This window comes from Cydia fagiglandana, chromosome 27 (assembly GCF_963556715.1).
Source record: "Cydia fagiglandana chromosome 27, ilCydFagi1.1, whole genome shotgun sequence".
Classification (NCBI taxonomy): domain Eukaryota; kingdom Metazoa; phylum Arthropoda; class Insecta; order Lepidoptera; family Tortricidae; genus Cydia; species Cydia fagiglandana.
Window position 1 is genome coordinate 8153455 of NC_085958.1, and position 27134 is coordinate 8180588.

The following is a 27134-nucleotide window of genomic DNA, read 5'->3' on the forward strand; positions in this document are numbered from 1 at the left end:
GAAAAGACCCTCGGTCTTTTGCAATTAATCCTGGTCTTTTCACGGTCTACAGTGTTTTATTAGCTCATAAGCTACAAAACATATTTTAAGCTGAAAAGACCCTCGGTCTTTCCATTTAACCTCGGTCTTCTCCCGGTCTACTCACCGCCGTCGGTCAGCTTGTGCACCTCCAACTCCTTGAAGCTCCCGTTCATGGCTATGAAGTAAGTGGTGGGCCCCGACTTGCAGGCCTGCACTCGGTATTTGCTGCCAGTATGGATCAGTTCCACTTCGACGCAGTTCGAGAGCTGGCTGGAGCCTTGGATTTGACCTCTGTGTAAAATAATAGATAAGTCAGATTAATCTAATCAACGTCATATTTTTATAGAAATATGACGACCGTCGACCGGTCTGGCCGTGTCCCGTCTATAAATGTGAGTTAATATGTGTTCAGCACGCGAAAGTTTAAAATATTATATTGCAATAATTCGTGCTTAGTGGCCTTAGTGCAGCAACTTGCGTTTGACTTACTTCTCGAGGCCACTCTTGAAGTCTTGGAAGTGGGTGGTGATGATGCTATCAGCGATGAGTATGGAGCCGCAGATCACGCCCAGCAACGCAATTATTCGTGCTTAGTGGCCTTAGTGCAACAAGTTGCGTTTGACTTACTTCTCGAGGCCACTCTTGAAGTCTTGGAAGTGGGTGGTGATGATGCTATCAGCGATGAGTATGGAACCGCAGATCACGCCCAGCATGATGTCCGGCTTCTCTGATTGTACCTGGATTAAATAATAATAAGTTTTTGACAAAAAAATCATTTTTGGTACAAGCTTTTATCGCTGACTGTACTTTTCTTACAACAGACAACTAATACTCATCGAGACAATTCTAAAAACCCCTAACCCAATTTTTGGTTGCGTTGTTTCATCACAGAGTTCCTATGGCCACCTCCTGTCTCCATCATCAGATCAGCTCGATGGTACCATAATATTGCATTGTCATCCGATTTATACGTGCATGCAAAATTTCAGCTCAATCGGAAACCGGGAAGTGGGTCAAATTTAACTTGCAAGATTTGATTACAGACAACGGTCAGTCTGAGGTGTGAGGAAAGCTGAAACTATAATAGTTAGTAAGACGTACCCTTTCAGCGATGAGGGCGTCCAACCAACTGGTGTCAATATCGTTGTTTTGGAAGGCGGGAGTCTCCAACAACGTAATGAGGTATTCCACAGTAGTTCTAAAGTCACCTCGGATGCTGAGCTCTTTGAGAGCTATTACTAGGTTCCTGTAAGGAAAAATAACGTTAAATAAGTTTTTGGAAAAAATATCATTTTTGGTACAAGCTTTTATCGCTGACTGTACTTTTCTTACGGCAGACAACTAATACTCATCGAGACAATTCTAAAAACCCCTAACACAATTAGGTTGCGTTGTTTCATCACAGAGTTCCTATGGCCACCTCCTGTCTCCATCATCAGATCAGTTCGACAGTACCATATTATTGTATTGTCATCAGAACTACATACAGCTGCCAATTTTCATGACGCTACGATCCTTGGAAGATGGTTAAATTAGTTACCTTAGATCCATTACATAGTTACATACAGGTCGACGTTCCTATGGCCACCTCCTGTCTCCATCATCAGATCAGTTCGACAGTATCATATTATTGTATTGTCATCAGAACTACATACAGCTGCCAATTTTCATGACGCTACGATCCTTGGAAGATGGTTAAATTAGTTACCTTAGATTCCATTACATAGTTAGTTACATACAGGTCGACCTAATAAAAGCTTGTTAAAAATCGGCCAAGTGCGAGTCGGACTCACGCACGAAGAGTTCCGTACCATTACGCGGAAAACGGCAAAACAATCACGTTTCTTTTATGGGAGTACCACTTAAATATTTATTTTATTCTGTTTTTAAAATTTGTTGTTATAGCAGCAACAGAAATACATCATCTGTGAAAATTTCAACTGTTTAACTATTGCGGTTTATGAGATACAGCCTGGTGATAGACAGACAGACGGACAGTGATGTCTTAGTAATTGGGCCCCTTTTTTACCGCTTGGGTACGGAACCCTAAAGTGTCATCGCCTTCTTAATAACTGTTACACTCGTGTAGGCCTCCCGAGAGTCCCGAGGCCGCTACGCTGAAGTAACCCACACGCTCTTTAACTACTATGTGTGTTTATGTACTCATTCTCTCGCCTGTTCTCTAGTCTCGCCCCACGAGAAGCAGTGTCCGAACTAAGAGTCCGCGAACTCGTGTAGGCCTCCAGAGGCCGCTATGCTGAAGTAGCCGCACACGTTCTTTAACTAATGTGTATGTGCTTATGTACTCACTCTCTAGCCTGTTCTCTAGTCTCGCCCCACGAGAAGCAGTGTCCGAACTGCGAGTCCGCGAACTCGTGTAGGCCTCCAGAGGCCGCTACGCTGAAGTAACCCCACACGTTCTTCGATGAGCGGAAGTTGAGCTCTTGCACCGTACCGGATGACGGTTTGAAACCTGGCGAAGAAATTTTACTGGCATAAATAAATAATATACCACATTATTATATGGAACAGTGGGAGACCCGTGGTTGTGATCTAGCATCAACTGACCTTCGTCAGGGTTCTCGGACGTGATACGGGCGGCGATGACGTGACCCCAAGGTGAAGGGCGCTGCTTGGGCTCGTCCAGCTCGATAGCCGACAGACCCCAGGGTCCCTCGCCGTAGAGTAGGCGCATGTCCTTTATATGGTACAGTGGGAGACCCATGGCGATCTGCCTGTCAACTGACCTCAGAAGCGATACGGACGGCGATATCGTGACCCCAGGGCGACGGGCGCTGCTTGAGCACGATGGTAGATAGACCCCAGGCGTAAGTGCTCTATATGGTACAGAGACCCACAGCGATCTGTCTGCCAACTGACCTCAGAAGCGATACAGGCGGCGATAACGTGACCCCAGGGCGAGGGGCGCTGCTTGAGCATGATGGTAGATAGACCCCAGGCGGAAGTGCTTTATATGGTACAGTGGGAGACCCATGGCGATACTGACCTTCATCAGGGTTCTCTGAAGTGATAAGGGCGGCGATGACGTGACCCCAAGGTGAAGGGCGCTGCTTGGGCTCGTCCAGCTCGATAGCCGACAGACCCCAGGGTCCCTCGCCGTAAAGCAGGCGGATGTCCTTTATATGGTACAGTGGGAGACCCACGGCGATCTGCCTGTCAACTGACCTCAGAAGCGATTCGGGCGGCGATAACGTGACCCCAGGGCGAGGGGCGCTGCTTGAGCACGATGGTAGATAGACCCCAGGCGGATGTCCTTTATATGGTATAGTGGGAGACCCACGGCGATACTGACCTTCATCAGGGTTCTCTGAAGTGATACGGGCGGCGATGACGTGACCCCAAGGTGAAGGGCGCTGCTTGGGCTCGTCCAGCTCGATAGCCGACAGACCCCAGGGTCCCTCGCCGTACAGCAGGCGAATGTCCTTTATGTGGTACAGTGGGAGACCCACGGCGATCTGTCTGCCTACTGACCTTAGAAGCGATAGGGGCGGCGACATCGTGACCCCAGGGCGAGGGGCGCTGCTTGAGCACGATGGTAGATAGACCCCAGGCGGGTGTCCTCTATATGGTACAGTGGGAGACCCATGGCGATCTGCCTGTCAACTGACCTTCTCAGAAGCGATTCGGGCGGCGACATCGTGACCCCAGGGCGAGGGGCGCTGCTTGAGCACGATGGTAGATAGACCCCAGGCGGAAGTGCTCTATATGGTACAGTGGGAGACCCATGGCGATACTGACCTTCATCAGGGTTCTCTGAAGTGATACGGGCGGCGATGACGTGACCCCAAGGTGAAGGGCGCTGCTTGGGCTCGTCCAGCTCGATAGCCGACAGACCCCAGGGTCCCTCCCCGTACAGCAGGCGGATGTCCTTTATATGATACAGTGGGAGACCCATGGCGATCTATGGAAGAGGGGATTATTTTAAAAAGTGTGTCAGTGAATTTAGTGGTTACATTCTCAGATTGGTTTAGGCCCAGTTCTACAGATTTCTATTACAGATTCCCAATTCTACATAGTTTCAATTTTACAGAATCTTAATTCTACATATTCACAATTCTACAGGTACCCAATTCTACATAATTTCAATTATACAGAATCTTAATTCTACATATTATCAATTCTACAGATTATCAGCACTTCAGACAATAAAGTATCTACTACGATATTAAATGTAACACAGCATTAGCACGGTCATATCTGAAATAATGTATACGATTTTCAATTTTGCACTAATATACAGGCTGTCCCAGAATTCGACGTCAAGCCGTAAACGGATGATAGACCAAGTCATAACAGTTATCATAAAAATACAAAAAAAAAATCCAACGCATGTTTTTTAAAAATTATGGTCACTTTAAAAATTCACTAAAAAATCCACACCCTGTAATGGTTCTTTAACTCTTGTTACTACAAATTCCATAATTTATTCTAATTTTTTTATTATTGTGTAATCTTGAATAATTACAGGCTGTGGATTTTTTAGTGAATTTTTAAAGTGACCATAATTTTTAAAAAACATGCGTTGGATTTTTTTTTTGTATTTTTATGATAACTGTTATGACTTGGTCTATCATCCGTTTACGGCTTGACGTCGAATTCTGGGACACCCTGTATACATATTATAATTATAATAAATGTCAGCCGCTTCCGAGATCCCTAAAATATAGAAATCCCTATGTATAAATAAACATATAAATAAATTAACAATAATTACTCGTTTAACAATAATTACTCGTTTGACGTCGGCGACCATCTCGAAGGAAGTACATAGTATAGAACGGCGCCACAGTCGTACCGGGCCACGGCCACTTACACACTAGTAGAGGCATGGGGTCACAGTAGGAGATATAAGAGACAGTGTAGGAGACATAGGAGACAGTGTAGCAGACTTAGAAGACAGTGTAGGAGACGTAGGAGACAGTGTCGGATACATAGGAGACAGTGTAAGAGACATAGGAGACGGTGTAGGAGACATAGGAGACAGTGTAAGAGACATAAGAGACAGTGTAGGAGACATAGGAGACAGTGTAAGAGACAGGAGACAGTGTAGGAGACGTAGGAGACAGTGTAAGAGACATAATAGCAGACATAGGAAACAGTGTAGGAGACATAGGAGACAGTGTAATAGACATTAGAGACAGTGTAGGAGACGTGGGAGACAGTGTAGGAGACATAGGAGACGTGTACGAGACCTAGGAGACAGAGTAGGAGACACAGTAGACAACTCAACATACCTGCAACTGTGCAGCGGGTAAATTAACGTCGGCGACCATCTCCGTGCACGGGTGCTCCACCTGCAGGCGAGGGTTCAGCTCCAGGAAGTAGTACTGCCCAGTGGCGGGCTCATACAGATACTCCACGGTGCCGGCGGACACGTAGCCCACCATTTTGGCTAGGCGGACTGCGGCCTGGAAAGAGAGGGGTTAGTTAACCTTTTGACCTTTGATTAAGCGTCACTTGCACCATTCCACTAACCCGGGGTTAACCGATTAAACCTATAGTTTCCATGGTTACCAGAATAGTTTCAATAATTTGACACTGGGTTAACGGTTTAACCGCTTAACCCCGGGTTAGTGGGATGAGGCGAGTGGCGTTAATGTGCTTAACTTTAAATCTCCCGTGAGACTCGAACACACTTTTTTTTTAACGGGGTTATTTTTTTAGGGTGGAGCCGTCCTGAGCGGCCGTGCGGCCACGCCCGGTAATGGCCAGGCGTTGCTCCGAGAAGAAGATCATCGAAAATCGCATCGAAACATGTCGAGTGTTTATACGACTTAATAATACGTGAGTGACCCATTTAAAATAAATGAATGAACTTCAAAAAAATTCCATAGAAGTTTGACGTTTAAAATAACACTTGCACTGCGTGGGCTATCAAAATCTTTGCATACCGGTTAGGGAATGCAAATATACCGAATATTTAGACAAAATTTCAAAATCGAATATTGGAAACTCGAATAACCGGTTACGGTTACTTTCGGTAATTTATTTATGACTAAAATTGAATGTTATAAAATGTAATGACCACAAAATCCTGCCATTTTTGGTTGTGACGCCTGTGACTAAAATGTTTGTCATTCGTGGACTTTAATAACACAAATATATACCAAATTTAGTTCCCTTATTTATGAAATATTTTTATCCAAGGTCATATTTTACTTTTACTGTATTTGATGTGTTTTATTAAAAAACTAAGACTTTTACTCACATTCCCTAATACTGTAGTTACTAAAATAAAGATTTTTGTATTTTTTTAATTCCTTCATTGTAAATTTATAATTTTTCGTAGAAAATAACCGTGGCATAACCGTAACCGGGTATGAAGTTTGGCCGGTTATTGCATTCCCTAATACCGGTATTGGTCTAACTGTATTACGGGACACGCTTACCTTTTCCATCTCTATGAAGACGTCGGGTCTAGCGATGGCCGCGGGGGCTTCCTCGATGATCTTCTGGTGCCGACGCTGGATCGAGCAGTCACGTCCGAACAGGGAAATGGCGTTGCCTGACAAATTAAGGTTATTATGTAAAAAAATTAACCTCAACTCCCATAAGGTTGAAATTTTCTAGCCAAAAAAATAAGAACTGAACTTTTAGGCCAAGCAATAAGAAGATATGGAGGGAAATGCTAGGAACACAATTTTTGACTCCGTAACTTTGTTTGGACTAGTTATGAGTAGCGGATGGTGCTGGGCCTAACATACGGCGTTGCATGAACAAGAGATTTCCTTTGGCAGGATTGGTCCTTAGGACCCCAGGATGGATTCAAGAAGTGGAGCCACCCAGATTTTTGATGCAGGTGGGGGGTGGGGGGGTTTTAAGCGTCTGCGACGTTTGAGGTTAATAATTTTTTAAGTTTAAGTTCTAAGTCAAGTTTAGTATCATTTTAAAGTGAATTGTCATAGTGAGGTCTTACCGTACTGGTCAGCGATGAGTTGTACTTCCAAATGGCGAGCCGATTTGGCGAGCTTCATCACGAAGATCGGCGAGCCAGGCACCTCGGCTTGCACCTTTGAATAAATTATTTATTTATTGATAATAATGTTTACATGACATTACAGTTAAACCAATGCGTCACGAAACTTAGGTTAATAACAATAACAGTTATAACAGCAACAATTCATTATTTTGAATCATCAATAATGAATAATAATTAATAAACACATTAGAATTCGCCTTAAATGTGACCCATTTTTTTGCTCTAGAGCAGAGGAATTCCAAAATCTGCTTTTTCCTAAAGAAAATAAAATTTGGCTACAAACTAAAAACCGACCTTCAGTATCTAAAACAAAAACAGCTAGCGCGATGTAGGCGGTCAGCGCCATCTATTGTAATTATAACTAAAAATATTACTTTGCTAATCCGCGAAAAGATAACGTGCTAGTCAATCAGTGCTAACCCGTTATACTTACTTGCGTATTTTTACATGCAATTAATGATCCCACCCTCCCACCGCAAACATAAATACACAAATAAATATAACAAACCACCAACAAAAGAACAATACTCGACACGTGTTTCGCCTCTCTACGAGGCATCCTCAGGAGATGTTGACGGTCTGACGCCCGGCAACGGAAAACCCCACCGGGCGTCAGACCTTTTCGCGGATTAGCAAAGTAATATTTTTGGTTTTAATTAATGTGTTAATTGTAACAAGCTAAAAATTGACTTTTACATCTCATTCCGCCCGAACAAATTCCACTAGCGCGATGGAGATATTACTAGCGCCATCTACCGACAACCTCTCGCAACTCAGTCACATTGTACTAGTTTAGCCGGTTAACCCCGGGTTACTGAATGGCGCAACTGGCCCTTAGTATTTCAAACAAAAACCGCTAGCGCGTTGTAGGCGATCAGCGCCATCTACTGACAACCTCTCGCAACTCACCTGTCGGAACATAGTGGGGAAGTCATCAGCGTTCTCCACTTTCCTGATGCCCTTGCCGCCGCCACCCTCGGAGGCCTTGATCATCACGGGGAACCCTATCTTGTGGGCGGCGGCGAGACCTTGCTCTGACGTGGTCACGCAGCCGCGAGCGAACAGTTCCGATGAGATCTTGATCTTTTTACTGTTGTATTCCGCTTTGAGGTCTGTAACAAAGTATACAATACAATACAATACTCTTTATTGCACACCTCACATACACGTAGTTTACAACAAATGAACAATAACATAAACAAAAACAATAGAGGTAACAACAGGCGGCGGGCGGGCGGTAAAGTTTAGTACGTTTTTACAAGCTTTTATCAATGTAAGTATGTATATTCGGATCTAATCTTGCTAGCTAAATTAGGCTACAGTGTCTACTTCATAACATATGATCACGATAGAGTGCGACAGAGATATCTAAAATGCCCCAAGCACTTGTCACTTATGGCCATAATAATGATATACTTGTACTAACCTCTTCTGAATGTAACGTAGTCTGTCTCTAAGCTGTAATTTAATTGTTACGTTTTTTCTGATAACGTCCATAGGCTACAGCGTTACTTACCGCTTCCGCTCCATGGCAGCGTCGGTATATCCGCCGTTTGGGCCACAATGGAAGACGCGATCTTGTCTCCCAGCGCCCACGTAGCCTTTTATGACAATAGTATTATAAATAATGATATACTTACAGCTTCCGCTCCATGGTAGCGTCGGTATATCCGCCGTTTGGGCCACAATGGATGACGTGATCTTGTCTCCCAGCGCCCACATGGCCTTTTATGACAATAGTATTATAAATAATGATATACTAACCGCTTCCGCTCCATGGTAGCGTCGGTATATCCGCCGTTTGGGCCACAATGGACGACGCGATCTTGTCTCCCAGCGCCCACATGGCCTTTTCGGGGGGACCGATGAACACGACGCCCGCGCGATGCAACATCTCAGGTAATTTGGGGTTCTCTGATGCGTGGCCCCATCCTGCCCATACGGCCTGAAAAAGAGGAAAAGTTGTGTGAAATATGTGGGTAGATTAAGTAATCAGGCGCCGACTGAATGTGGGTAGGTTTATTTTTGTCTCTTAAATAAATCCTATACCGAACGGACGTGTTTCCTTGGTCTCATCCATATCCTGGCCTGAAGGCATATTTTTCAGTGGCGACGAGGATGGGATACCAAGAGAACCAAGAGAAGTCTGCAATGATTTTGATAGCACACGCAGTGCGAGTGTTATTTTAAACGTCAAACTTCTATGAAATCATGACGTATGAATGACACTCGCCAAGCGTGTGCTCTCTATATAATAAATGCAAAAAATGTGCGGTAAATTGTAACAGGGGGGAGTCAGGGGCTAATAGTAACAGTACCTGCACTTGAGTCCTGATAGCTATATCGACGATCAGCTCGACGTTGGCATAGTTGTTGTTGTTGGAGCCGCCGGGCACAGGCACGTAGTGGTCCGCCATTTTGATGTATTCCGCGTTCGCTTTCAAGTCCTCTGGGGTCACCTGTCAATAACAAAAAGTATTATTTTTCCAAAAAAGAACATTTTTGATATAAGCTTTAATCGCTTACTGTATCTTTCTTTTCTTTCACTAGGTACTCATTGAGACAATTCTAAAAAACACAAACACAATAGATATCTACGGCACCATGCCGCCGATGGATATTTTCTAATCATTTATTTTAAGTTTAGTTTTATTTATTTTTAGATTTAGTTTAAGTTTTATAGGTTAGTTATTTAATTATGTTTTTTTTAAGTATGTATATTAAGTTCGTATGCACTAATAAATCAAAACACAATTAGGTTGCGTTGTTTTATCAGAGTTCCTATGGCCACTTGTGTCCATCATCAGATTAGCTCGATGGTACCATAATAATGTAACGACAGCCTTGTCTGTTGTTGCCAACTGTATAGTAGGCGTTTTCCCCTTCCTGCTCCTCAAAGAATTTGGTTGGCCATCAAGGCTTGGAGGTCACAGACAATCCCCTGTGCTGTGGATGCACGGAGAAGGAAGAAACAGCCTCTCACATGGTGTTCATCATATCAGCCAGAGGACGTCCACTGCTGGACATAGGCCTCCCCCAAAGAGTGCCACAATGACCGGTCTTGCGCCACCCGTATCCAGCGGACTCCCGCGACCTTTACCAGGTCGTCAGTCCACCTTGTGGGGGGTCTACCCACGCTGCGCCTTCCGGTACGTGGTCGCCACTCGAGAACCTTTCTCACACCTTTCATACAGGGCAAAACATCCGAGAGACCTCCTCAACATTAAAGCCCGATTTAGATGAGGGGTTGTGCACAAATCACGCGAGGTGTTTTCGGCTACTTTTTGAAGTTAGCAAATTGCGGGCATTTTTCTCTGTCACTCTAATTACGCCTTCATTGGAGTAAAAGAGAAAGATCCCCGCAATTTGCGAATTTCGGTTTTCGCGGTAGCCCCTCTGGGCTGGCAGGACTAAAGCCGACCACTGACCAACAGTCCGCAGGACGATATCGGCCGGTCAGTTGTTCGGAGCTGTCAAATTTTTGTTCTAACTGACAGGCCGATATCGTCCGGCGGCCTGTTAGTCAGTGGTCGGCTTAACCTACCCGCTATCACGCAAAATAGGCGCAAGTCGTCGAGTTGTGGAAAATCGCCCGAACTACAATACAATACTATGTGGCTCACGAGCTCAGGTGGCCTCTGCCGGCGGGCGTCTGGGGGGCATGGAGGAGGGCATCCACAGACAAAACATCCTCTAGACTGAGCATAGTCGCGCTATCCCCTCTGCTACGCATACGGTAATTTTACTCCATGTTAGAGTCGAAAGTGTCTTTGTGTGACGTCCGTGTCTTTGAACGGACCAATCACATCACGGGACTTCGCTCACCTCGTCCCGCGCACCCCCGCATTTTTGGCATCATCGGTAGCATGAAATAATTGCTCTAAACTCGGCATAGAGGATTCCTAGTCTATGGGGGCATCCCTCTCTAGGCCATCAGCGCTCTGTGAAAGGTTCTTAATTTGTCACGTTCCACGGCAAAAGGTACCTTATGGCGGCTGGCGCTTACGTCGCATAGCGGCACAATAATATTGGAGCGGCGTTAATAATAGCGTAAGCGCCAACCGCCATAGGGCGATTGTGCACTACAATGAATTTTACTGTCCGGCAGTCCGAACTTTTACGGTCCGATATGGCACGCCATTAAATGTATTGCGGGCAAATTGCGGGCATTTTTCTCTGTCACTCTAATTACGCCTTCATTGGAGTAAAAGAGAAAGATCCCCGCAATTTGCGAATTTCGGTTTTCGCGGTAGCCCCTCTGGGCTGGCAGGACTAAAGCCGACCACTGACCAACAGTCCGCAGGACGATATCGGCCGGTCAGTTGTTCGGAGCTGTCAAATTTTTGTTCTAACTGACAGGCCGATATCGTCCGGCGGCCTGTTAGTCAGTGGTCGGCTTAACCTACCCGCTATCACGCAAAATAGGCGCAAGTCGTCGAGTTGTGGAAAATCGCCCGAACTACAATACAATACTATGTGGCTCACGAGCTCAGGTGGCCTCTGCCGGCGGGCGTCTGGGGGGCATGGAGGAGGGCATCCACAGACAAAACATCCTCTAGACTGAGCATAGTCGCGCTATCCCCTCTGCTACGCATACGGTAATTTTACTCCATGTTAGAGTCGAAAGTGTCTTTGTGTGACGTCCGTGTCTTTGAACGGACCAATCACATCACGGGACTTCGCTCACCTCGTCCCGCGCACCCCCGCATTTTTGGCATCATCGGTAGCATGAAATAATTGCTCTAAACTCGGCATAGAGGATTCCTAGTCTATGGGGGCATCCCTCTCTAGGCCATCAGCGCTCTGTGAAAGGTTCTTAATTTGTCACGTTCCACGGCAAAAGGTACCTTATGGCGGCTGGCGCTTACGTCGCATAGCGGCACAATAATATTGGAGCGGCGTTAATAATAGCGTAAGCGCCAACCGCCATAGGGCGATTGTGCACTACAATGAATTTTACTGTCCGGCAGTCCGAACTTTTACGGTCCGATATGGCACGCCATTAAATGTATAGGTATAGTAGCTTGTGCACTAGACGTAATTTTACCGTCCGACATTTTACTTTTCCCCATTCTGGACAGTGTTTTTCCGGTCCGAGATGACAGCTATGTAAAACGTGTTTATGCTTGTGCACTGCGTCTGGAATTAGTATTATTGACTTGGCCGGGCGGGGGCGGGCTAGGGGGGGTGTGTGTTTCATGCCACTGCGCCGCTCCTGCGAGTAAAAAGACGGACAAGTGCACAAGCCAATCATCCGTTTTTTTCATGCAACATCGGACCATGAAAACTCGGACTGCCGGACAGTAGAATTCATTGTAGTGGTAGTGCACAATCACCCATAAGGTACCTTTACCCGTGGGACGTCACATTTGACTAGAACTTACCATAACGACGAACCGCACAGCCCGTTCGTTCTTGAACATCTCGTACGACCATCTTCGGATCGAGCGCATGCATTTCACTGCTCCGATACCGTTGTTCGCTATGAGGACCTGCAAGAAAAATAAACAAGTATACAATGTTAAAGTCAATTTCAATATATATTTTTATATTATCCTCTAGCCGCTCAGAGACCTATAAAAAAGTCTCCTGTTCCATTCTAATTTGAACTTTGTGCTGACAAAATAAAATTTCATTTTGCTTGGCGAGGTTTGACGAATGGGCGGCTAGAGGATATAGGACATTCTTACACAGATTGACCAAGCCCCACAGTAAGCTCAAGAAGGCTTGTGTTGTGGGTACTCAGACAACGATATATGTAATATACAAATACTTAAATACATATAGAAAACAACCATGACTCAGGAACAAATATCTGTGTCGTCACACAAATAAATGCCCTTACTGGGATTCGAACCCAGGACCATCGGCTTCACAGGCAGGGTCACTAGCCACTAGGCCAGACCGGTCGTCAAAAATTCCCCACGGTGTTTTCCTTTACCGAAAAGCGACTGGTAAATATCGAATGATATTTCGTACATAAGTTCCGAAAAACTCATTGGTACGAGCGAGGGTTTCAACGCGCAACCTCCGGATATAAAGTCGCACCTTCTTACCGCTAGGCCACCAGCGCTTCAGAATGGAGAGCCTTGGTCACAGAATAAATAATAGTACTAAGTACAGAAGACTCACTCTCTAACAAAACGCGTCTGTCACGATCAGCACAGATATGGCCGCTAGGTGGCGACAGCGCCACGTGCGGCTTATGGCAAACCCCAAAATTGGGGCCGAACGGATGTACTTTTAGCTACCTGTAGCAAAGCGACGAAATGGCGGAGTGAGGCACGCCTGCCTTGGTGCACAAAATAACGACCTCATGTGGTCGCGACCCTCATGAGGAAGAAGACACTAATTGCATTTCATCAACGGCGTGTTCATGACGAATATAATTATAATGAAATACATTTGAATGTCACGATCACAATAATGCCATTTAATTGATCATAATTGATCATTAGCGCGATCTTAGGTCAAGATGCAAGGTCTCTGCGCACACAGACAAAGATTAGAAAGATTATAGGATCCATAAATGTTGCATTGATATTATAAAAATAATAATATAATATAGCCTTTTATTTCTACATAAAATTTTACATTTCGTTGTTTATATAATACTTGATATTTATTTGAAATCAAATTTTACAGCATTACAGCTAACACCAATGCACTGTAAAATTAAGTAGTAAAATTAAGTACCTAAGTAATAATAAAGCGATTACTAAGCTACCTATTGCATGTTTGATTCGCAAAAACGTAAAAAATCTTTAAAAAGTTTATGACTTTCGTCGGCAAACAAGTCGGAGTTAGGTGCAAAAGATAAAAAATTTGTTTATGTGGATCCCTTATGGGTGCAGGCCTCCTTCATATCCTTCCAGCGTTTCCTGTCCCTTCCTAGTAGCATCCCATTTTTTCCCTGCTTTCCGTAAGTCGTCAGACCAACGTGTTTTTGAACGTGGCATTGATATTATGAATGTGAATATCTGTATTTTTTTTCCTTCATCACACTACGGTGGGTTTAATTTATATTTTTAACTTAACTGAGACTCTTGAGCAAATTTGATATGTTACTTTTATTTGTTAATACCACATCATCATCATCATCATCATCATCTCAGCCATAAGACGTCCATTGCTGAACATAGGCCCTTTTTGGGGGATGAATGCCATAATCGCCACGCTTGGCACTCTTGGCAGGCGGGTTGGCGATCGCAGTCGAGTACACCGAATTTGAGGGACGCTGCTGCCCGTCCACCGGTGGTCTTGGACGTAGTTTAAGGACATACCCAGGTCGATAATACCACATACCTTATTAATAGCCTTCGTGCCCTGGAACCTCTTGACAAACTCCTCCGGCGTGGCAACGGTGAAATCTTTCTCCTGGAACCTTTGGCTGTGGATCACCGTACCCTGGGACATAGACGGCCTGCGGGAAGAACATACTTTTGTTAGAATATACCTTAAAACCTATAGTCCGCGACAGCCGCCACAGCCTCCTGAGCATAGTAGCGGGGAGGCGGGACAGTGGCCTAGTCAGGCACTGGTCCTCGCTTCACTTAGGTTTAGGTACTAATATAGTTGTTTAAGTATTTTCTTGTTACTAACACACTATGGACACTTATTAGTCTGAAATAAATGCATTTTATTTTTATTTTTTTATTTTATTTATAGATCAGTGGTTTCCAAACTGGGGGTCGGGAGCCTCTGCCAGCTTTAAAACAATACATAAGTGAAACATTTTGTTTGTGCTAAGGCGGTTGCGTCATGAAAAAGTTTGAAAAATACTGCCATAGATAATAAATGTGTCCGTTAGCTCATTGGGAAGATGATGTGTAGGATGACATTCGAAAAATCATGGGGCACTTTTGGATGAGACTAGCCTAGATCTGGGATAAGTGGCGTACACAAAGAGAGACCTATGCTCACCAGTTGTCATCTACTCTGTGCCCAATTAAATGGAAGAGAAATCTGAGGTTCTTTAACTGATTTCATTTAATTTATTTTAATGTTTTCACTCTCGTAGAGCATGTTTATTGTAATTTCTAGATCTCTAGACCTACAGTAAGGTAATATTAGATTTTATTAATACATACATTCAGTCATAAAGTCAAGTAGACAAAAACTAGAGCTGGACAGAAACTAGCACAATGACCCACAGTACTTACAGTATGTAAGCTTTAGCAATATATATCTAATGGTTGACCATTTAATAAATGGCTGATAATTTCTTTATATTTAAAACATTGTGAAAAACCGGACAAGTGCGAGTCAGTCCCAGTCCCAGTGTCTCATCGACACCACAGGTGACCAGAGGGCTGGCAGCTACCTCGGCCAGAGAATAAGCCTGGCCATCCAAAAAGGAATCGCAGCCAGCCTCCTGGGCACCATAACAAACGAAGGTGACCTGAGGAGCATTTTACCTATAAGTTAATTTAAGATCTGTTAAATTAATATTATTTTTAGTATCATTTTGATTGTTATTGGTAAATAAACAGTCTAATATTCTATAATATATTATGATTATTATGAAGTCTGATTTCTAAATTATTATTACGTGTATAAAAATGTGAAGTACGCAAGTGAAATTAAGTGAAATCTCCGTGGCATACTTATTACAATCTCTGCCCTATCCGTTTAAAAAAAAAGAAGAATATTATAAGTAAATTAATGAGCAAAGAACCTTTAATACATCCAAAGAATCTCTGCGAAACATTATTAAAATACGAAATAGAAAACTTCTTGTATTTATAATTTCTAACCTGTATGGGCTCTCTGAGTACAATCCATTCATTGAACGATACATTTTCCACAATAAACACAATAATTATAACACTAATAAACTAAATCGCGCGATTTAATATCGTATTTAACTGTTTTAAATAGTAAATATTCATCATTTCGATGCCGCACGATAGATTTGTTTTTACTTTATACTGTTTGACGTTTAATTCGCCAATTGTACTTCCTGACGGATCGTACGATCGTGTGCTCCCGCTCACTCCTATTGATTAACTAACGTTAGAGTGGGACGATAGATAACTGAATCAGAGTTGCCATTTCCCAGCAAAGGATTGCATTAATTTCATAATTTGTATTAGTCTAGCGCATGTTTACCCTAGAGAAGTGAAAAGGTCATATCGATAAAGTTGATGTAAACAAACAACAAGATAATACCATTTGTGATTATCAAAGTCAATTAAATCCATTATCTGTTCTCGTGTATTAGGAACTTAGTGCTTGCAAATATGGAATTGATTTCGATGTTATAACAAGGGTCGCAATGGGGTGCACTTGTCTTGGAAAAATCGTACACAGAGACGCGGGTCTGCAAACTTCACCGATAATCGAACGCAATATCTTACTGATAAAAGAGAAAAAAGAAAATAAAGGCTACAAGCTACGTTAAATTTAAAATATAACATACATATAATATAATACAGTACAAATGTAAATGAAATCTAAGCCGCATTTATTTGAATACCTACTTGACCCTATGACGTCATTAATTGCGTAGGACGTATGTGTCGTGCGATGAAATTAATTGCAAGTAAAAATGTGATCTGAAATTATGACTGGCAAGCAACCAGGGCCCAGTTTTATAAAGTTACAAGTTACAAGTTTACAGGCGTTTACTGGCAACACTTGCTCCGTTTTTTACAATTTGCGTTTTATAAAAGTACTGTGTTACAATTTTACAGGTTACAGGTACAAGTGCCTGTAGCTCAACCATAGACGAAAATACGGGAGTTTTATAGTTTTAAAATCATAATCGAACAGACGTTTTATAAAAAAATTGTAAATTACAAGTGTAGATTGGTACACTTGTAACAAAAACTTACATACGTCTTGAGTCCTGTAACAGCACAACAGCAGTTACTTGTAGACTCGTTTTCTGAGAGATTTTAAACTTTACTCTTTATTGTTAAGCACCAACGCCAACGATTGTGCCAGGGCATGCATACTTTTCCATGCACTGACCTTATCAGTTTTTGTTAATGTATCTGAAATATATAGTAAATAGGAAATAAAGTGACAATATGTTTGATATTGATTTTATTGACAATTCGTTTTATTTTATCTACTAGGAAATGGAAAGGGATTATTGCCGATATTTGTCGTTGATTTATTAGCATTCGTCTCTTTATATAAGTATAGTGCATTCACATTATGGTAAAGTGTACTATTCATAATTTTCGATACACACCGTATTTATCTTTGAGCCGCTACCGAAACGATACATTTTAATGTAAGAATGTGAAAGAGTACCTACTTATTTACATGTTATTTACTTATTACGTAAATATTTCATTAAATCTAACTTAATCTGAATCTGAAAACGGCCCAAAAGTATAACCTTGGCATGGAACGCCGCTCTCAACCACTCGATTTTTCCTTCATTTCTGGCCATTTTTCCAGTAATTACTGCAAACAAAAACACATAATTTAGTAGAGAACCGAGTCTCTATGACACACGTTTTTTTTAAAACAGTGATGTCCTTCACACCTGTAGATTTCACATGTAATCGAGATTGACCGTGGTTCTTTACAACTGTAATTATTTATGTGTATTTATAAAACACCTGTAGCCGTTCACAGTGCATTACAGGTGCCTGTAGCCTGTACTCTTGTAACCTGTAACTTGTAACTTTATAAAACTGGGCCCAGATGTCTTATTGACCGAGAGAGAATGAAGGTCTCTATTTCAGCTTGATCATAACGCAAGTTTTAGAGTCACGGAAGAAAGTATATAGGCTATTAATTAAAAAAAGGTTCACGCTCTTATTTTAAAACGACTTATGTTTTACACATACATAATTTTTATTCGCTCTATTCTCTAGAGATATTATTTTACGTAAATGCTCATGCCAAGTTTCAGGTAATTGAAGCATGTTTTTTTTTTAATTATAGCATATAACTTTGGTTTGTATTCAGCCAGCGATTATTCAGCGGTTTTTTGACAGCAGATTAAAAGAAATTTTACGCAAAGTATAATAAATAATAATGTATGTACCTACCAAGTTATGATAGTGCTTAGTAGAAGAACCCGTTTGATGATACGATTTCCCGCGTAATACATTTTACATTGTTGTCTGCAACTTGTTTTTCGTGCATTTTATTCACGGTGAATATACTCTTATCTGTTTAAAAATATTGTTGATGTGGTTGTGGTTCCTCTATAAACTTCTAAAGATATTTAGCATTTAAATATACTGTATAATAATATAAAGCCTGACCAGTAATACATGATCATTGTCAGGAGGGCGCTTTTATTCTCATGTATAGGGTGACTGTTCAGTTTAGTATGAAAAAATCGGGCAAGTGCGAGTCGGACGCGTACGAAGGGTTCCGTACCATAATGCAAAAAAAGGCAAAAAAAAAACGGTCACCCATCCAAGTACTGACCCCGCCCGACGTTGCTTAACTTCGTACAAAAATCACGTTTGTTGTAAGGTTTACTCGGGTAATTCCGAATGTCGAAAACTGTCGGATAATTCCGAAAAGAGACTCTTATTATGATGGAATTTAGGGTGATTTTCATCTAAATTTCGGAATTATCCGACATTCGGTATTACCCGAATACACCTTATGAGAGCCCCACTTAAATCTTTATTTTATTCTGTTTTTAGTATTTGTTGTCATAGCAGCAACAGAAATACATCATCTGTGAAAATTTCAACTGTCTAGCTATCACCGTTCGTGAGATACAGCCTGGTGACAGACAGACGGACGGACGGACGGACGGACGGACAGCAGAGTCTTAGTAATAGGGTCCCGTTTTACCCTTTGGGTACGGAATCCTAAAAATTAGTTCCAGTGAAATTCCGCAAGATGGCGCTCGATCATATACCTATTCCTGGTCAGGCTTCACCTATCCATTTACTAGTTCGAGAACAGGATCCAATATTAAAAACAAGCGTTTACATAATATTATCGAATCGAGTTGACCTTGCTTAGCTTATGAGGTGGAACGTTAATACATAATTATAAATGTCAGAGGTACAGTCAAGGAATTTAAATTCCGACCCATTTCGTACTTTGTCACAGTGACAATCAATATGAAAGCCGCTAGAGACCTCATACGGTTGTCACTGTGACAAAGTACGAAATGGGTCGGAATTTAAATTCCTTGACTGTACCTTTGACTTTGTACTTCTCTTAAATTTCTACGAATTCCAAATCGTTTTTCTTTTATTTTATGATATAGGATGCAAACGAGCTGACGAATCGCCTGATGGTAAGCGATTAACGTCGCCTATGGACACCAGCAATATTCGAGGTGTTGTAAGTGCATTGCCGGGCTTTAAGATGGCAGAACGCTCTTTTCTTGAAGTTCGTATCGGTCTGGAAATACAACGCAGACGACAGTTCATTTCACAGCTTGGTATACTGAGTAAAAGTAATGTAGTTTAGTATAGTAGTATAGCGTATAGTAAAGTGACTCGATTTGTGTACATTTTCTTTTTAATAATAATGTACAAGTACTTACGATTTTGAAGAGACTACGACAAAAACACGACTTAAGTGGAAAATTGTACATGAAAACATAATAAATTAAGTTGCAGATACATATCAACGTAAATGGCGTTATACGCGGGATATTCTATTAAATAGGATTTTACTAAGCTAGTTATAATTACTATTTTTACTACTACATATACAGTATGTGTCTGACCATGGGGCTTTAATTCCAGGGCTTGATTTTACTCGCTAAACTGAGTTACTTTCACTATGGGACCAACCCTAAAATCGGGGAAGTCTTTTTAGCTTTTCCATAGAAAACGTCGACATCTGATCAGCCAAAATGTATAAAAAAGTAAAAAAAAAAAAATTCGGGCTTTCGGAGTTGGTGCCATTAGCTCAGTTTAGCGAGTAGAATCGAGCCCTGAATTTAAAGCCCCATGGTCAGTAACACCCTGTATAATACAATTATATATACGAAACAATACGAACGCATAGTAATATATATTATCTAAACCTTATTCTTTTGACAAGTATTGACAAAATAAGATCAACCAAGTATTTCTTTCGTAGGTATAACTTCTTGTTAATTTATGATATGCATGGAGGTAATGTAAATAAAACCGGTTTATTACAAAAGTGTGTCAAATGACCTTACGTGCATAAAGAAGGCAGTATGTAGTTACATAAGTAAAATAACCACTTGTAAATATGTATATTGAATACAGTACGGCTACCACGAGTGAATATGTCAAACTTGACGTTTACGCTAGCACAGAATAAATAATAGAACTAGGTACAGAAGACTCACTCTCTAACAAAGCGCGTCTGTCACGATCAGCACAGATATGGCCGCTAGGTGGCGACAGCGCCACGCGTGGGTTATGGCAAACCCCAAAATTGGGGTCGAACGGATGTACTTTTAGCTACCTGTAGCAAAGCGACGAAATCGCGGAGTGACCCACGCCTGACGCTAGCGACAGTAGCGACTGCTTGAACTCGATTGCATTCCATCTCAATCGCACTGATGTATTGATTGGTGCAATCGAGAGGTAATACGATCGAGTTCACGCAGTCGAATGTCAAATGCAAACTCATGGTAGCCGTGCAAGTAGAGATAGCACTCCAATGCCGATACTTTATAAAGATGGACTATAAAAAACACATATTCCAAGGGACCCTGGCCTTAACGAGTTTTATGCAAACAGTCATATTCCTAAGCTAATACATACATGGCAATTGTACATTGTATGCAGGTACATGCAGAATAGTATTGCAGTTTCGTCACTTTTCGTCGCTTAGTCAGAAAATTTATCATACCATTAGCTAACGTTTACAACTACTTTAATGAATATAACGGCAATAAATGTAATGACAGACACTTCTTATGATAATTTTAAATGCATGTCACGAAAAGACACTAAATAAATATACAATTGTCTTTATCATTATTTATTGCACATGTCGATAACAAAACACTATACAAATCACAATCTTAAAAGTGCCTAAAGGTAACACAATCGGTAGTCTTATCGCTAAAGGGCGATCTCTTCCAGACAATCTTTGGATTTTAAGCAATAAATAAACTACCCAAATCAAATATGTATAAAATGCATAAGGTGGAATTAGGGGTCATCCATTAATTACATCACACGTTTAGGGGGAGGGAGGGGGTCAAGAAAATGTGACATATTGTGACATGGGGGAGGGGGGAGACACAAACATTGTGACGTCACTTTAACTTCATGAGTAACCGTACATTTAAATAACAAGATTTTAAAACGATAATCATTTTTATTCGTTTAAGTTACTTTCCTGAGCAGTTTTAAGTTATAAAATTACAAATATTTATATCGTCAACAAATATTTTGATAAAATATTAATAATACTTAGGTACTTACTTAATTCGATTTGGCGATTTCGTAGAAAAAATGTGACGTCACACTAGGGGGGAGGGCGTTTGTCAAATGTGACCAAGTGTGACAAGGAGGGGGGGAGGGGTCAACAAACCTAGAAATTCGTGTGACGTAATTAATGGATAACCCCTTATCCCAAAAAAAGTGTTAAATTCGGCATTTGAAATTATTTTTTATAACGCCACCCGCAATACTTTTGTTACTTTTATTAGATGTAGTACTTTTTTTAAGTACATACATACATACATTATATAAAAATATGCCTAACTATAGTTCGTTTTATTTAGCATTTAGAAAGAACTCAACAGAAGCAAGCGTGCAGTTTTTATTCTCTTTAATTGTTAATAATTATTGAATTATCTAATGTAGCATGGTCAATACATATAATTTACTTCAAATTATTACCGCTAAAAGTGCCGGATTTGGAACCACAAGCTTACTTCTGCGAAGTTCTTTCTAATGCTAAAAAAAACGGACCATAGTGAAGATGTAAGTAATACGAAAAAAAAGGTGTAAGTAATGTACAGATTTTAGAAGAGTCGACAACGACTAAGCAAGCGTCCACATAAGTATAAACATATAGCTATTACAAATCGTCAAGCAGAATTTCTAAATTAATAATTTCTAAACTAGATTACTACACTTGCGAGTCTTGTGACTAACTATAGAAATTATTCATTAGTATATTAGTATAATTATATATTAAGCAGTTATCACGTACACTGTACCTTGTATATTTACTCCAAAATTTAAGCTTCTTCAAATTGTACAGAAATCGTACCGATATTACTAATTTATTAGGAAAGGTCATTGTATCCTTATTCAGAGCGCAGTACACTACGAAATACAAAACAGTATGCAAGTGTGCAGCATGGTTCGGGATGTATATTTAGCTAGGGATTTAAGTCCAAATTGGTAAGTCAGATCTTTACGGCTACCATCAGTTTGGCATTGACAAAAACGCTATCGTGAACGTAATTTACTTTCTATGCATCTCGCTTTTACTGACACATTAGTGCGAAAGAGATATATAGAAAGTAAATTACGTTCACGATAGCGTTTATGTCAATGCAAAACTGATGGTAGCCGTACTGTCTGGCAGAAAAATCTTTCTATGTATGGCAGGAATTAGGTAAAACGATTTATTTTCGTACCATTTCGGACCTTGTCATAGTGACAATTAATATAAAAATCGCTAGGGACCTCATACTATTGTCACTGTGACAAGGTACGAAAAGTTACCGAAATTAAATTCCTTGACCGTACCATCGCATCGAACACACTGTTAAATGTACGAGTGTTGCTGTTTGTACAGACAGACAAACACATCAGCACAGAATAAATAATAGTACTAATAGGTACAGAAGACTCACTCTCTAACAAAACGCGTCTGTCACGATCAGCACAGATATGGCCGCTAGGTGGCGACAGCGCCAAGCGCCAAGCGCGGCTTATGGCAAACCCCAAAATTGGGGTCGAACGGATGTACTTTTTGCTACCTTCAGCCAGGGCCGGATTAAGGATGTCGGGGCCCCTAGGCAGTGCGAAGCTCGGGGCCCCCTACAGTCAATTCTGCACACAGTACATTCAGTACAGGGAAATAAAAGTTTGCGTTTTTAATTTCAATCTTCAGGCGTCGGCCGAGCCGATCCAAATCGAACGATGTCTTTTTCGCTCTTATTGCGTGGACATAAAGCTTTATTCTATCGGTTTTTGCCAATTCCGCGTCGCGTCAAGTGTGGGGAGAGCCCTTTAGGCTTAAGGCCAATTCCCAGTGGAATACCAAAGATGAGAGCTTCAGCGTCACTTTCTTATCTACCTCTAATGGTCAATTTTAAGCGAGGCTAAAAGCTAAGTTCACTAGTGCCGCAAAGTTGATTTTCTCAATAGTTAATATTTTGAGAGGCTGAACAGCCATTGTCCGACCATAAGCCTGCAATAATATTGATAGTACTCGCAGTGCAAGTGTTATGTTAAACGTCAAAACTTCTATGAAATTATGACGTATAAATAACACTTGCACTGCGTATGCTATCAAAATCATTGCTGACTTTTCTTGGTCTAGGTACCTCTATTAATTTACCAGTCAAGCTAACATGCAGATACAGAGTCAATTAAAGAAGCAAATATAAACGCGAGCGCAGCGAGCGCGAATTTTTTTGACAATATCGCAAATTGTGAAACCGTGTTAAAAGGCCGGGTATCAATCTTCATCTGGGCCTAAAAGTCCGAAGTGCCCCAGTGAGGCGAGCTTTCATGCGAAGTCAAAGCCGTGCTTCATCAGGCTTCAGGATAAATAGTTCAGCACAGACACGAACCAATGTCTTTTGTATTAAAAAGTGAGACCGCAGGCCGAGCTTGGCGCAGCGACGCCAAAGGCTAAGCTGAAGTAGAGGAGATGTGGAACACAATAAAGAAAACCTCTATTATTACAACTTTACAACAGGTACATACGCAGAATGCGCCTCGTAAACTTTTACGTATTGCTTCAATTTTATTACAGTATTTCATTAATTTAAAGAATGGATCGAAAAAAAACAATAACAAAGCATATTCATTATTATAACATAAAAAAATTTACTCATGAATTCTGAGCCTTTTGAGAATTTTATTTGGTGCGCGCTGTGCCGCCGGGGCCCCCTAGCCGAGGCGGGGCCCCCAAGCCGAGGCGGGGCCCCTAGGCAGTTACCTACTTTGACTTAGGGTTAATCCGGCCCTGCCTTCAGCAAAGCGACGAAATCGCGGAGTGACCCACGCCTGACATCAGTTCCAATTTCCGAACCTAATAGCCGCCATATAATTATTAAAGATATACAGAGTGTACCTACACAACAAACTTTATTTACTTCAAATGAAAATAACTATAGAGTTTGGAATGGAACAAACGAAAAACCGACGAAATAAAATTTTATTCCTACAAGTTTATAACAACAATTATTAAGTTGATTGATTTGTATAATTAAAATGAAATTTAATTGGAAAATAACGACCTTAACGATTATTTACCCATCAACATCCGCATCAACATCCTGATCAGACCTGTACACGATAAAATTTCATAAAAGGAAAAATATTGACACTCTTATTGACATCAACTTGTTTTACAAATCGTGTTTATTGGTTGTTTAAACAACAGTTAAACATGCGTTACATACATACATACGAATCATACGATATTAATATGTGCCTGAAATAAATAATTTCAATTTCCATTAATTCAGGGTGGTTTTCGATAGTGTACATTAGGGTATGTGTAAAAAAAAAGGGTTAAATTTTACCCAATTTTATTTAAATTATTAGTTTTTTTTAATTTTTTTTAAATTTCGTAGTAAAATCTTTGGCGGTACACCTAGTGGACGCGTTTGCTACTTTTGATAAAAATAAAAAACAAATGCAGAGTAATAACAATAGGCCGGTTATAAAGCTTCAATTATATATTTTATTTTAAGTTTAATAATCTATAAATAAAAACACTGTTAAATTTAAATTAAATTGGCAATAAATTCACCCCTTTTACACAAACCCTAATGTCACTATCGTAAACCCCCTATATACATTGAAATTGAAATTATTTATTTCACCCCTTTTAATATTGTATACTTTATCGAAAACCAACCTGTATGATATTCAATTATTTGTACTAGAGGCGCCCCCTACGCTGAGTTTTAGGTAATATTCCCTATAAAAACTTACGTTAGCGTCTTCGGATTCGGGGGCTGCAGCAGTCCCTTACTCCCGTCCTGTTGCGTCCTATCCTCCTGTTTATCATCCTCCGGCTCAGCTTCCAGTGTCATCTGGAACTTCTGCATATTCGGCAACACCTCTGTACCCTCGTCGAGTTCCCATGACGGTTGTTCCTCATTGTCCCCAATGACAAAACGCTTCGAGGTCCTTCGTTTCATCATCACGCTGCTGTATACGTATCTTGCAGCGTTTGTGAAAGCGGTGAACACACTCATACAAATTCTAACTTCACTTGAACATTTTTATAATTTTCCTGTATAGAAAACACTATTTAAACTGTGCAGGTGCGTATTATCACTATGCGTTGTAATTTGACCGGGATTTTGGTATTTTTTTTATAATTTTCTTGTGTAGAAAACACTACTAAACCTGTGTTGATGCCACTTTTATCACTACGCGTTGCAATGTGACCGGGATTATGGTAATAGAAAGTATTTAATCTAATAATTAGGTAACGTGTTATAGTGAAGTCATTAGCGTAATATTGCACATTAAAATCACTAATAATTTTGTATCCACGTTTCTGGACTATAAAAATGTTGATACTAAACTATTAAGAAGAAAGTGTTAACACGTTTTCAGAATAGATGTTATCGTAAGTATAATTAAAAATCTCTGTAAGAACGTAAGCTAATGAATTAACTATTAAGAAACTTGCAGATGAACCGGCGCCAGTGACACGACTGAAGTGTTTACTCAGTTTAAGGTCGATTTGCGTCATTTTGAATAGCACGGTTTTACATACATTTTAAAAATAAACGATTTATTTTACATGTACGTCGATATGCATTTTTTGATTATTTATAGTTCAATTATAGGTGCTATCCACTCGCAAGGGCAGCAAGTAAATCAACAAACAATACGGTTATCGCTTTTAAGAAAAAAAAATTAATAATAAATATCCCACCAAAAACATTTTCATATAAAATGTTGCCAAGACTATGCCTATGGTTATAAGGCACGCATTTTCAAAAAAATATCAGAAGTTTTGTAGAGCCAAGCTCTGCAAGCTCTAACTTCACAAACTCTACACCTCAGTCAAAATATGCGGCTGGCCGTTTCGCTACCGTCACATGTAAAATTTATTCACGATTCATTATTTTTTATTATACAAAAGTTCTTGTAACAATGATGTGAATAGTTACAGATTATAATAACGGCTTAATATCACATATTTTTCCTTAGTTACAGAATACAAATGTATACAGGGCGTTAACGTTTTGATGTAAAATGCTTAGTTTTAAGTATCTCACGTTTGACATTGTCCTTGACTTTTGTAATATAATTATACGCATAAAGGTACGTAACACGCGTATTGGACTTTGTACTATGTTTAGCTAAGAAAATAGTAGTGTTTGCATGTAAAACACGGAAGATGAATCCACCTTTCAATACGAGTGTACCTATTGATAAAGCAAATACAGACCTATATGTTTCTATAATGGGTATGGCATTTAGTACAGTCACCTGCAATAATATGTTACTCTTCGAAGGCCGCAAAAATATGTGACACGCTCTTATGGCTCTACAAATAAGACAGTGTCAGATATTTTTGCGCCCTCCGAAGAGTAACATATTATTGCAGGTGACTGTACCAATGCGTCGTATTTAGCCACAAAAATCAAATTAAATCAGCCTACAAAAATAAAATAAAAATATGTAATTTTGGAATTTAAAATGAAAAGAATTGGCAGTGCGTAATCGTAATCAATATGAAAACCTAGGTAAACTATATAAACCTAGGTAATAAACATTTATTTATAACGGGTGTTATAAACTGAAAAAGATGCCATGCCATATACAGGGTGAAATTTAAATCACTGGCCATATTCATTCCCGGCACTAGGTTACACTTAAGGAATCTATTTAGCGAAAAAAAAGAGTACATTTTTTTTTAATTTTCATTTTTCAATTTTTAAATATTTTCCATGATTCGTGGTCACCCTTTTACCACAAATGTAAACAAACCTAATAGTAGGTTTTAACAACAACATCAG

General features: G+C 40.6%; 1 protein-coding gene across 2 annotated transcripts in view; it reads right to left on the reverse strand.

The window, feature by feature from the left end:
• Nucleotides 1–27134, reverse strand: part of LOC134677907 (acetyl-CoA carboxylase) — a 140409-nt gene that overhangs the window by 94185 nt on the left and 19090 nt on the right. The window contains exons 1-14 of one of the 2 annotated variants that reach the window (XM_063536353.1): nt 25087–25354; nt 14327–14444; nt 12406–12513; nt 9340–9480; nt 8786–8966; nt 7931–8133; nt 6959–7052; nt 6432–6547; nt 5277–5450; nt 3781–3943; nt 2332–2494; nt 1123–1267; nt 649–758; nt 146–312 (exon numbers count right to left, since the gene is read on the reverse strand). In XM_063536353.1, coding sequence (XP_063392423.1) covers nt 146–312; nt 649–758; nt 1123–1267; nt 2332–2494; nt 3781–3943; nt 5277–5450; nt 6432–6547; nt 6959–7052; nt 7931–8133; nt 8786–8966; nt 9340–9480; nt 12406–12513; nt 14327–14444; nt 25087–25352 — 2149 coding nt within the window. In that variant the 5' untranslated portion in view covers nt 25353–25354. Of the gene's footprint in view, nt 1–145; nt 313–648; nt 759–1122; nt 1268–2331; nt 2495–3780; nt 3944–5276; nt 5451–6431; nt 6548–6958; nt 7053–7930; nt 8134–8785; nt 8967–9339; nt 9481–12405; nt 12514–14326; nt 14445–25086; nt 25355–27134 lie in introns of those variants that run through there. The other variant, XM_063536352.1, reaches the window with a different exon arrangement.